The sequence below is a fragment of the Patella vulgata genome, chromosome 7 (genome assembly GCF_932274485.2).
Source record: "Patella vulgata chromosome 7, xgPatVulg1.2, whole genome shotgun sequence".
Classification (NCBI taxonomy): domain Eukaryota; kingdom Metazoa; phylum Mollusca; class Gastropoda; family Patellidae; genus Patella; species Patella vulgata.
Genome location: NC_065885.2, coordinates 48,168,196 through 48,181,689, shown reverse-complemented (window position 1 = coordinate 48,181,689; position 13,494 = coordinate 48,168,196). Strand labels below are relative to the sequence as shown.

The 13,494-nt window shown below is 31.7% G+C and overlaps 1 protein-coding gene across 3 annotated transcripts in view; it reads left to right on the top strand.

Annotated features, from left to right (window-relative positions):
* LOC126827683 (neuroglian) overlaps positions 1-13,494 on the top strand; it is a 90,001-nt gene that overhangs the window by 57,774 nt on the left and 18,733 nt on the right. For all 3 annotated transcript variants that reach the window (XM_050557137.2, XM_050557136.2, XM_050557135.2), the window contains one exon: positions 5,823-5,957. In XM_050557137.2, the coding sequence (XP_050413094.1) occupies positions 5,897-5,957 (61 nt within the window). In that variant the 5' untranslated portion in view covers positions 5,823-5,896. The remainder of the gene's footprint in view (positions 1-5,822; positions 5,958-13,494) is intronic.

Here is a 13,494-nt window from a genome sequence, read left to right as displayed (position 1 = left end):
ATTCGTTCTGGCTATGTTTATATTTTAGCCCCACAGCAGGAAATACAGACTATGATTTTTCCTGACCTCATCTCCTCCATGTACAGTCATTATTCAAATTATTGTCTATAATTTATCTATAATTTGTCCTGATAAAATCTTGTCACCATCTTGATTATGATTAGAACTGGGCCTGAAGACAAACTGACACCTCTTGATGGTGATACTCTTGTTATAGAAGCTTTGATTGAATTCAAACTCTATAATTTACCTTGATCAATACTGCCATTCCTTTAAGAATTCCTTTAGTCGACAACTAATAATTTGAGATGGTTGTGCAGTTCATTTCCCTCGGCAAAGTCCAAAAAGTTAAAATATAAAAAAATTGCATGATATTTTACAATTCTCATCCTGTTGACAATAAAATTTAACTCCAAGTCATTTTCATCCAAGAACTAATGAGGATTGATAATAAACTGATAATATAGTTGAGTAGAATTAGGTCATTAATGGTGTTATATAATTTACCACCTAGTTTCCTTTTGTTTTTATAGAGATTTTATTGCTTCTAATTTCCTTTTATCATCAGGCTTTACTGGCATTTCAAAGGTGTCAATTTTCCATTAATGCAGGGTTGATCTCTATTAACTTGTATTCTCCATATTCCCTATAATACACAATGACATTCTCCTGGTTAATATCTATAATAAATATAGATTGACAAATATCTCTTACCAGTACTCGTGTAATTATTGAGTGTTGCTGATTGAACCAATAGTTCCTATATATTGATGGAGGACATATTATATATCACAAGATGTCCATGTGAACCTCAATGATTTTCCGTCTGCTTCATCAATAATAATATTGATGGAAAGGGATTTAGAGAAATGGACTCGAGACTTAGCGGATGTTTTTGTAGGTCACAGAATGGTCTAAGAAGCTGTGATAGGATCAATGATCAAATTGGTTGGATCAACAGCAACACATTGGCAGAGGTTCTTTTAATACAATATTTTTAATGGATTAAACGGAATGCATTAAAAACATTTGCCAAAGGTCTAGCGATTTGCTTTTCTTACTGTGTGTTTTAACTTGAGATGATTTCTTACAAGTAGGTTAGACATTTGAAAACAGATTTTTGAAGACTGTTCTGAAGGCACAAAATGTATAATTAAGACATTAAAAATTCATAATGTTTAAAATCTAGTTGAAGAGAATGTTTGAAGTAAGCAAAGAATAGAGCATGTAAAAACAAAACGGATCAATATATAGGCACAACTATAGCTATCTTCTATATTTATTATATACCTGGCTTGTACTTGACCTACTGTTTGGGCTGTTCCTAGTAATAGTTACCCTTTAACACTTAAACTGCCTGAAAACATCCTAAATAGGATTCAGAGAGGTGGCGCCTGTCTGAACTATGAATTGCTCCTATAATATGGAATGCTATTCATATAAACAGCAAAACATTTTTCTGTCTCCTGTATATCAGTACATATGAATATGCAAAATATATGAACGATTTCTGTTCCTGCTTTTGTTATGGTATTTGGTGACATATTTAGTTTATCCTGCATTAGTTTATAGACAGTGTAGGTATCATGTTAATGATATTTTTAATATACAGTTAATGAGAATTTGTTATTGTGTGTTGATCATTTATCTATATTAATATCAGTATATTAATTTACAATCCTTCCAAAATAAATATCAATTTAAATAAACAAATCGTTCTATGAAAGTGAATAATAAATTATATTATAAATTAAAGATACTTGTAGACTGTTTTAGTGCCTTGTTATTAAAGGCAATGTTTCTTGCGTGTAAGAAGAAGTTATGTTGTGTTTAATGATAATGTAATTAGCATAAATCTTCAGGAAAATGTTACTCTTTCAGTTAAAGTACCTGTGCATGATTTGCTTTTGTTGTAAAATATCAAACTTTATCCACCCGAATATGCACTCAGATTGATTATTTAGCACTGGTATGTACGGATTCAGATTGATTATTTTTAATTAAAACAAAATCCAAATATCAGTAGTAGATAACCTCCAGACTTGGATTCAATCGGATTAAAAAGATTACTGTGATAACTTGTGTTGACTACATCCTTACTTTTATCATCTTTTAGACTATTTATTTTAGAGATCCAACTTACAATATTGTAGGTGGGAGTTTGATGATAAAAAGATTTTATGGATTGATATATTAGTGTTTAATTTTAAAGGACCAACAAATAGAACCGTTGTTAAAAGGTTGTTTTTTTTATCATAAAGAATTGGTCTACTTTTGAGAATACAAATAACTTTGTAAATTGTATTTTCTATTCTACAATAAGTAATTAGGAAAATATAAATGATTGTGTTTCCTGGATGTGATAGATTGATGTATTTTTTTATATCGCTTTCATTTGTGATCTGATCCAAATTGAATGCAGATTTAAAACTACTCAATCATGAGCAATGCATGTATTAAGAAGACACTATGATGGAATTCCCATCTTAATGCTGGGAGATCCTGGTAAGCTATATTTGGAAACTTGAGAAAGATGAATTCATGTGTTAATATTCAATCTATTATCTGACCTGGACCTGTCTCCAAATCAATAAATGTACAACTGTTAGGCCTATACTGTCCAACATGGACTTAAAATAACACATGGAGAATTTAACATAGTTAGGGTGGCCCACGCACCTACAGAAATACAGTCCACCGCTGATAGTTCGAGACTACCAATGAAGCGTGCACATTCGCCGTGTCGAGGCCAACTTTCTGACAGTATGATACTATAAATAGCCATGGCACGTGCAATTCTCTACAAATCTATCAACTATTACAGCCGTAAAAAAATTATTGTTGACGATTTTGAATAGCAGTGAAATTAAGCTTCTTGGTTATTACAGCAGATTTAGAAATTACGTTCGTTTCATTTTTTAAATCGCTTTATCATTAACTGTACCGTTAAGAGCGGCATCTTTTGGTTTAGTACAAATAATATCTCAGAAACACTCGGGTTAGACAGGAACATGATACTAGCAGTAGTTTCATTTTACTTTTACAAGCTTCTTAAAATAATTGTTGAGCTAGCTAACGTGCTCATTTCTAAATTCAATTTCTTGTTCTAGCTTTCTGTTATGTTTCGTAAAAAAGTAGTCTTGATTATCCCGACCTGTCAATCAGCCCTAGAATGGTCGATAGACTGGTTAAGCGAGACTAATTTCAAAACAAGGGCACGTAACCTATCTTTTACTCAAAAGTGTCTGGATGTTATGGACGACACATGGAACCAGTTTTCAGTCTATTATTTATAGATGATTAATGGTCATAGCTTATTAAGTACAACATGATCGTTTATTTAGTGACTATAATTGTGTGAAACTGATTTGAGGCTTGGCATATATGTAAATATTGTGGCGAAATTGTCGAGATATATGGAGATATTTATTTATGGTGGGTCACCCTAACATAGTCCTTATAAAACTCATATAATTGCTTGTGTACATTGTTTACGAGAAAATAGCGCAAACATGATATACGTGCAGGAACTTACAAATGACTAGCTAGAGGTTTTATTTCATGACATAACAAGATATTGGCCAATTTAAAGTTGTAATTTTTGTGGACTTGCATGAATTTCTTGACATATTCTAGTCTATCGCTGGGTGGTAGTAAATTTAGTAGGAATGGAGTTTAATATCTTACACTAGCTACCTGCTAGTTCCTCTCTCCAGGTATTTTGAAACTAACACATGTTTATTTCTTGAAAACAGCATTTACAAATAATATGGCATCTTTTACATGCACCTTGAAACATTGTTTTCCCATGCGAGTTACATGGTTAAATGTATACAAGAATTATAAAAATGCACATTAAACATATTTATATAATATACTGCAAGGTACAAAAAACTTATCAACATTAAAGTGCATAAAGCAGGGCTTATGTTGACTTGACAAATCAGAGCAATTGGCGTTTCGGCAACCGACTTCAACAGACTTTAACTGAAAATGGTCAAATTGAGCACCTCTTAGAACCCAAAGCAACTGTTTCTAGTCAGTTAAAGCCAGTTGCCCATGGTTAACTTTCTGCAACTCTAGCTGCAGTCAACATGAGCACTCTTGCAACTGACTTCATGTCCTTCCAATGGAAACAACATCACATGATCAGATAAATATGTCATGCCACTTTGTAAATAGACAAAATGGAAGGTAACGAAGGCATCAACTTTTCAAGTGTCAATAATATCGACAATAATGTAATAATGGAATTGTGGCAAGACAGACCATGCCTTTGGGCTGCATCTTATAATGCATTGGCCATTTTATTTATCATGTGATAGATAAATTAACAGTAAAGTGTTAAATGTAATCACAATCACTTCTGAGTCAAATAAGCGCTCCAAATTCAGTTGCGCTCAGTTGTTGATTTGAATAATATAAGTACACTTGCAACCAGTTGAAAGCAGTTGCTCCAGTTGCAAAGTCTACATAAGCCCCACTTAAGACACAAATAGAGTTATTATTACAAACAAACATAGTTATAAGAACATAAATGATTGATACAATGTTTTAATAACTTTCAACACTTGATTTGTATGAACTGATACTCAGCCTATATCGTAAATTGTTGTCGCCCCTATCCATCAGTCTGTCCGTCATCTGCAATATTTTAAAAACATTGTAGATACTACATTTATTATTCAGTCTTTTTGAAATTTATAATGTTGTTTACATTAGTGAGAGGAAGAAACCTATGAAAGTTCTGTGATCTCAATTAATAATTTGTTCAATTTGTGGAATCATTAGCCTACGTCACACCTTTTGGAACACACTAACTCTGTTTCTAATTGAGGTAGAATGTTCAAACTTTTTTAAGCAGTTCATTATATAAATGTCTTGACAGAGTTCGATGATGAGAATTTTCTTCTTAGGCTAAGCAATGCTTAAGAGTTTATTTGAGAATTTCGAACACAATAACTCTTTTAACTGAGGTAGGATGTTGTGGATGGTGTTGATGTTCATTACATGATTAGCCTTTTCTGCTTAGGTTATGGACAGATGGACACTTAGTCGATCTGTCTATGCTTTGGAACACAATAACTTTGATTCCAATTAAGTGAGAGTGATATTTTGGGATTGGGGGGAGGAGGGGGGTACATCAGTCTTGCTATTGGCTTGTTTATTTACCTAAAAATTCACAATGTGACAAACTTTATGGTTGTCCTGATCACTTATAATTAGTTACTATGGGTGTATGTTTTGTTGCTTATCAATCTATACTTTGATTATTGTTAAAATACAAATAAGCCTGTTGAATTGCATCAATTTTTAAAGTTATGGAGTTATTACGCTTGTTTTTATATTTTCTGATGGTTTCTCTTTCATTTTTCCTAAAAAATGAAAATGTAGCAACCTATTTTTATGCTTCTTGGCTTATTTAATTGTGCCCAAGGCATCAGATTGTCTTTTGAAAAACCTATCTTGTCATTTGGGAATGGTTAGGCACAGCCAGACTTGAATAGTTGATCAAATTATGATTATAGATTGGAAAAACACAAAAAACTTGTTCACATGACCTTAGCCATGTAAGAATGTCGACACAATTGTCTGCAAAATATTATTTGCCCTGGAACAAAATTACCCAACACTCAAGAAACTAGTGTGATGGAACCATTAAACATTGCATGTACAAGAGAAACAATTCTTTATTGTCTGTGAAAGAGCTGATTGGCAACAAACATAATAGAGATATCAAAGGAAATGTCTATGTAATAAACTAATGTTAAAACTATAAAACTTGTATACTCATGTATAATTAAATTATTTTGATATTTTAGGTGATGCGTGAGAGCTGAAAGAAACAAAATAATGAGGTTTTACCTAGGTGTATATATCCCTTGATCTGTTAACAATGAAGTATTTAACAGTACAATTATTGGTTGTATACCACTATTTCTTCATCATTGTTTCTAGTAAGTATAATTATGTTATTTATATGTAATAATAAATCAATATATACTATTACTATAGTTATTATTAGCACAGTAGATGACCGATCAAATTCAAGATGGCTATAAATGATGGTGTGATTGGTTTTTGCCGTCCAATTTTTATGGGACATTTGTAAGAGTATTGGTCAAATGTTGTTTGTATAATATTATCATATTAATGAAAAATAATTATTAAAAAAATTTGTTACAAATAAGCGTCTAGATGCAAAAGTACTATGACTCCGGGTAACCATTATACATATATTGCTAGTGGTGGTGGTACAATAAAAACTTCTCTAATTCATAATAAGAGAACAATATTCAGGATTAGATCCTCAGAAAAAGTTATCTTTGACTTTAGTCAACTCAATAGACAGTTTTTTCCACTTCCATTTGGTGCAAACAGAACCCATAATATCTTTCCATTTTTGTGCTTCATTCTTCCTTCCCTTGAACAACAACATCAGTTAGACTTTTGGATTAAATATTCTGTTCCCTCTATTTTAATTAACATGCAAATACAAAGTGAAGAGTTCATTTTAATATTTATCTATAATTGCTGTAATAGATAAGACATATTATTATTAAGCTAATGTGATGCTTTATTTATGCATGATTTTTATACACCCACATGTAGTTCTGTTGATTTTGAGCATTTTGGTAAAGGTATTTACAGAGAATAATGGCCACCGTCTGATTAACATACATTACTGTACTTGAACCAATCTCATTAAAATACAGATCTAAATTTCGTTTCGTTTTTTTATACTTTCGATGGCCTACACTATATGAAGATGTGACAAGTTATAGCGATAGGTCACGTCAGGGGTCAAACGATCGACTTTCGACCTTATGACGTCAGACATATGATTAACCAATCAGCATTGATGTTTTCTAGTGTATTACCCACAGTTCCGTGCAAAACACGCCTAAAGCTCGCCATAACAGACCATTTCATTGGCTTATCCCCGACACCATTCAGAACACGAGTTAAATAACAATTCTTCCAGATCCTAGTGTAGTAAAGACAAGTAAAACGAAATTTTGAACTATAAAAACGAAACGAAATAGGATCTGTGTTTTAACCAGATTGTACTTGTCCTCAATCTACAGAGTTCAATTCATTACAGATTGTTATCAAATTTTCAAAAATAGTTTGTACTGGGGTGAAAATGCAAGTACTGATTGATTTTGAGAGTTTGCAAAAGTAGTTCTGGAGAGTTATGGTCCTTCTCTGATAAGATTGTTGATAATTGTCAGTAAATCATTAAGATTTTGAACTTGTTTGATTTGATGGCCTTAACTGTGAAGACTGTCAACAACTGTAAACAGACAACAGGTCAAATTGGTAAACTGCACAAGGTATCCAACTTTTTGATAAAAAAGTCGTAATTGTGAACCCAGATAAATGTGATAGCTCTTTAGTCATTTTATGGTGTGATGATAATTTGAGTATAATAGGCTAGAACAAAATGTAATTAAGATTATATTAATATATATTTATGGCATAATTAATATTGACAGGACATTAGACTTCATTTCATCATGCCTCATTTGCATGCATATTATTATGGGATATTTATGTTGCTAAGTGGAGAGGTCAGGAGTTCATCCCATCTGCAACATATCAGTAGGTGCAGGAGGATCTAAATGTCTGCCATAATTAGCTGTTAAACTGTCAACTATAATTTAATGAAAGTTTGTTTAATTTCCAGGCATGTATTATCATTATTAGAGGAGTTGATCACACACATTATTCATTTATTTATGTCCCTGTGTCAAAAGATTAAGGTGTATTAGCTGCAGTTCCCTTCTAACTTTTTAACCTCTCTTGATGAACCTAATTTGATGAAACTATTAAACAGATAATTATATGTATTTTGATTTGATCACACATATAACATCTGTCTTAATACCATAAATAATTTATAATGTATTATTAAATTATGAAATAATGGAGGCATCTTGATGGCTATCATGTACAGTTAAGTTTGTTAGTATTGTAAGTGGTTAAAGTCACTGAATGCTCTGCCACCCAATCATAGGCATACAGGCAGACTTTCCTTTGTGGTGGGGGGGGACTGTATCTTGTTTGCCCGAACAAAAAAAAAGTGGCAGTGCCCGAAAAATGAACCTACATAACTTTACCACAAAATAACCGTAGTAAAATCTCGAAAAATTATGGCAAGTAGTGTCTAGTTGAGGGAATTTTCTGGAACTGCAGTTTCAGTTTGAGAACAAGATACCTTGAATTACGGTCAGAATTGTGTGATTTTCTGAAACACTAAGTATGCCTAAGCACCCAATGAACCAAAAAACCTACCAAAGTAAAATTGTGGTGTTTCCACTAGATTGAAGATATATTGTCTTCTAGATTTATGAGCATATTTCTATTTGAAATGTTGTATGGTGACAAGCATACTCGGTATTCCCAGTGGTATTGTTCCATTCTACTCCACTAACCCCTGGATCCATTCATGGGGTATTCACAAATTTAAATTATCTGCCCTTGATGATTTCATTGGCCACATAGGTTGCTTCTGTGAACCAATCAAAAAACAGATTACATACCAGTCTTAGCATCATTGTTTATGTTCACCACAATTCAGCAGCTTAATGTATGTTCGATTATGAGAAACTTTGCAAGAAATTTAATATCAAAGTATTTTGACAAAGTTTACAACAATGATTCAGCGATCTTAGATTCAATAAAATGCGAGTTACCTCCCTTTGCCCACTAGGTTCAAATTTATGGAATTGTTTGATTTGTCGATAAAAATAACACAATTATCAAGGTCAGATAATTTGACTGTGTCCCCGTGAATGGACCCAAGGGTTAGTGGAGTAGAACAGAATGATACCACTGGGAATACCAAGGATGGGTACCAAGTAAATACATTATTATATATATTACAATTCATTTTCTGTATATATCGAAATACAATTGGTTTAACCTGTCATCTTTTATGTTAGGCCTATCCACTATAGATATGGAGCATGCATCTTTAATTCGAGTATGTAATAAAACGGTCATTATTTTAACAAGGGACATAGTTTTTTGAATATTTTTGGATATAAGTTCAGCGAATTGACAAGAAATCTATATAAAATGCATGTTTGTCAAGCATCCATTGTAAAGGATAATACCTTTAAGTTGAAATTCATCAGAAGTATTTTTGCACAAGAGTTTTTTGGAACATGTTAAGATCATTTAGTAGTTGAGGCTTTTATATTGTTGCTCTCTTTGTACAATAAAAAAATAACTTGTTAGTTTCAAAACTCAGAATAAATTGGAAGTAAAGTAAAATGTTGCCAAATAATTTTACATGTGCAGAAACAATATAGGATGGTTGAAATTTTATAATTTAAAAGTTGGGCAAACCACCCGATTGTAGTCTGTGTATGTCTGTATATTAAACAAATATCATTAGAGTTAAACAACACTTCTTTAAGTACCGAGCTGTGGATATTTGGACAAAATGTCAATTGTTAGCAAAAGTTTAAACAGAGATCCACATTATTAAATGTTTCTAAAACGTTTTGTGGGTAATGTTTACTGAAAAACGTTGTTAGGAGGTTTCCTGTCTGGCCCAGCGTTTGATCATTATTTTCAGTACAAATGGTGGTGAGGACTTATTTAATTGTTCAATTGTCAGTATTGATTCTTCTCAATTCCTGCCAGTTCCACAAACGATAGTGAGACATTACATGAGAACGTTTGCAAAACATTCCATATTTGCATATTAGAAAAAAAGCTTGCTTCAGATGTGTTTTGATGTCTTTAAGTTGGTTGTAGTAGTAGGTCAATTGTTTTCATTGATTTCTCTTTATTCTAGAAATTTGTGTTATGAAATTGTCAGATCATAGATGCCAAAATGTTTAGCAAAGATTTTATCTTTTTTATTTTTTTTCCAATGATCTGAGATAAATTTGTCTAGGACATGATTCAATTAGTTAATTTCTTTTTTTTTGTCTACCGAAACGACATACATAAATTTTATAAAAAAAGACATGTTGAAAATAACTCGTAAAGTTGTTTGGATTTTAACTTGTGTTTTTAATATCAATTTGAGGGAATTTGAAGATGTTCTTGTCAAAATTATCCACTTCTGGAACTGAGAATCTGTCATTTTTTTTAGTTGTGAGTACTTCAAGTAGCGATATTGATGGTGTAGGTTTTGTACTTGCTTTCAAAGTTTCTAGTTAATTATTTTGCAGTACAAATTCTAGTTGGTCTTAAATTCAAAATATGCAATTGTTTGATTTTGAGGAATACTTCCATTGTGATTGGAACTTGTATTTTGACAACTAGTATTCTTCCAATGTGCTCAACTGGGTACCCGTCTTCATTAGCCCAGGTTAGGAGCAGAACAGTAGGATGTTAAACTCCATTTCATTTCATTTTCTCAACTGGGTAATACAGAATTGTCATACATATTGATAGAAAGAGGAGCCATTTTCCTAGCAGTCAAAAGCTAATTAGTAGATTAAAAAATAATAAGAATTTGAGTGATTAATAATTTACTAGAAAAAGTGTTGTTATAATTAATTTATCAAATAAATGTAATTAAGATGGATAATAGATAGAAATAAGGCATATCTTTTTGAAATCAATCCAGTAATGTCAGTGATTCATGAGCATGTGATCATGCAAACAAGTTCCCTCCATTATGCTTAGTCACTCTCAATTGGACATTGATGGAGCAATGTTAAATAAAAAAAAAAAGATGGTGCCTGTAACATAAAGCTGTTTAAAGTATTGGTAATCTATCAAAACATGGAAAGTGTGGAGTAACTCAATTTACTTCAAAGTACATGTTGGTTAGGTATTATTTTCATATTGATTCAATTTAAAGACCAGGAGCAACCCAAATGGAGACCTTTGAGAAATCTGTCAGTTGTCATTAAGTATCTTAGACTAAAACTTCACAGAGCTGCAATTTGAACATCTCAGATAGCAAGGATTTCCCAATAGATCAAATAAATAAAGTTGTAAAATATAAAAACATCAGGATTATATCTTACTTGGTTTCTAAAATCTTATCATGGAAGGAAGATACCAGTCTGCATGCAATCCAGAAAAGTTGATCTGCTAAAAGATGATACAAGTTGACGTCCACTGTGGACTTGATTTCATATATACTTCTTTTTCCTTATTTGCATTGTGTGTCTTGTCCTCAGGATTGTCTTATGGATGTTTGTTTGTGTGTGATGCAGTGCTCCTGCACTTACAATTACTGTGATTTTGGTCAAACATCATAAAATTGCCGATAGTGTCATTTCTTTTTGATTAGAATATTAGCTGTCTGCTACTTGTCTCCTAAGATTTCTTCTAATTATCAACCTAGTGTCAACCTTTTTCTTGGAACATTGGCTTGCTTTATTACATACACAATATTAAGAAAATTAAATATTATGTTATATCCATTTTCCTTTGTGATATTTCACATCTCTTATGCACATGAATGGTAAATTATTTTGGTAAAGTATTCAATAAGTTGGGTTGTCAGTAAATTAGTATAATGCTAATCCCTTTAGTATCCTATCACGATATATTTACTGTTACTAGATTTCTCTATGGATAAAACTATACTGATGTTATGTCTACAGTCTGACAGTTTATCAATAGTTGGTCAGGCAACGAGGAAAAAACTGGCAAATAAATTGTGTAGATATGATCATTCATTAAATATAATACTACAGAAAACTGATATGTCACAGATACCAGATCAGCACGATAATATTATAAATTTGGATACAAAATTGTCTTAGAGAAAATTAAAATATTTAGGGAAAAATATTATGGAATATTGGTACATTTTATGTATTTTTAGCTTATAAAAAAAAGCTACATGCCAATAATTGCACTAATAAATGCATCAAGATTAAAGAAAAAAGGATAAATATATACATGTACATATGTACTTGTATACCAAGTGGTGGCTACAGATTTTTCCATAAAGTTTGGTATATCAGGGTTATGTTTTAAAGTTTTTCAAGCATTCTTTTTGTACATCTCCATTGATCTTTAATAGCAAATGACATGTATTTAAAATGATTTATTTTAACGACTCTCTTAGTTGAAAATTCAGTTCTTGTGTATAAGCTCTATTCTGTCTGTTGTGAAACCCTTGTAAGTCAATGTCTGGATTTCACTAGTGTTATGTCTTTTCAAATTTTCATTGGTAAAAGGATTTTCCGTAATTAACATATTTAAAATGTGAAGGAAGGGTGGATATTTTAACAGATTTTTGTGATCAAGGAAAGGATTATTAAATATATAAATTTAACTGATATTTCTGGATATCTGTTGAAATGTTTCATTAGTTAAAGAGAGGATATTTTTTAAAGGTTAAATGTCCCCTGTGAAACCCATCATAGATGTATCGACAGATCTGACTTGTGTTTGTTCAGAAACTACTTCCTAAGCTATCAATCACAGCTAGAGCTACATGTTTGAAACTGACTCCAAGATTCATGTTGACTCTAACAACAGAATAAAAAGATTTCCCTGCGAGTATGTTTTAAAGATATCTATAGCTTTATATAGAATGGTTGCATCCTCAACATGATGATCTTCAAAGAAGCAGCCTAAGATAGTCAACATGTGAGTTACGTGGTTGATATTGACTTTATATTATATAATGTTCAATAAAATAAAGATAGAAAAGGTACATGTACCAATTAAGTGTGCTTTCTTTGATGATGTATTATAGCTGTCAAATACATAAGGCTTCTATTTTATCTCGAAACCAGTGTTATAAACCAATAGATTGTTGAATCTCTAACAGTATAGTCAGTTATTAGACACAGAGATCAACCTAAAATTGAGGACACAATGTTAATTTCTAATGTACCATGATCTGTCTATTTTACACAGGTTCTATTCTGAATCAACAGCTTTCAGAGCAGTCTTTTGTTTATACACATATATTCATTGAATATTTGGCTAGTCAGACTGATCTAAATTATCAAATATTGACTGGGGAGCTGAAGACTTCCAAATTGATCAGACTGAAATGGCTTGACACTTTTTGACCAATAAAAATGCTTCTCAGTACTAATGACCATCTATATGAAGCTCAAGGGATTGTTGAGATCATAGAACATTCCTATAATGAAAATAGGTTATATTTACTTGGATTATTCAATAATCCTGAATACCAAGATAATAATAGCAGTATTAAAGAATTTGTACAAATAATATAAATTAAAAGGTAAATAATGTTATATTTCAATATGATGTCAGTAATCATAACCTTTATTTAAATAAGAGATTATTTATTTTATGCATTAGCTGTTCTTAAAATCACATTTCTATTTGCCATATCTAAACCTGATGTTCTGTGTTTGAAAGAGTAGAAAATACAATGTGTAAGTACAGAAGTGGTGGCACTCTTATTCTGAGTACTATCCAATATGAATCTATAGAACGCCATGATAGTTATGTACGATACCTATAGCAGAGGATATTGCTTTAATTGCACTTCGGGGCTAATATTACAAAATCAACTCATAC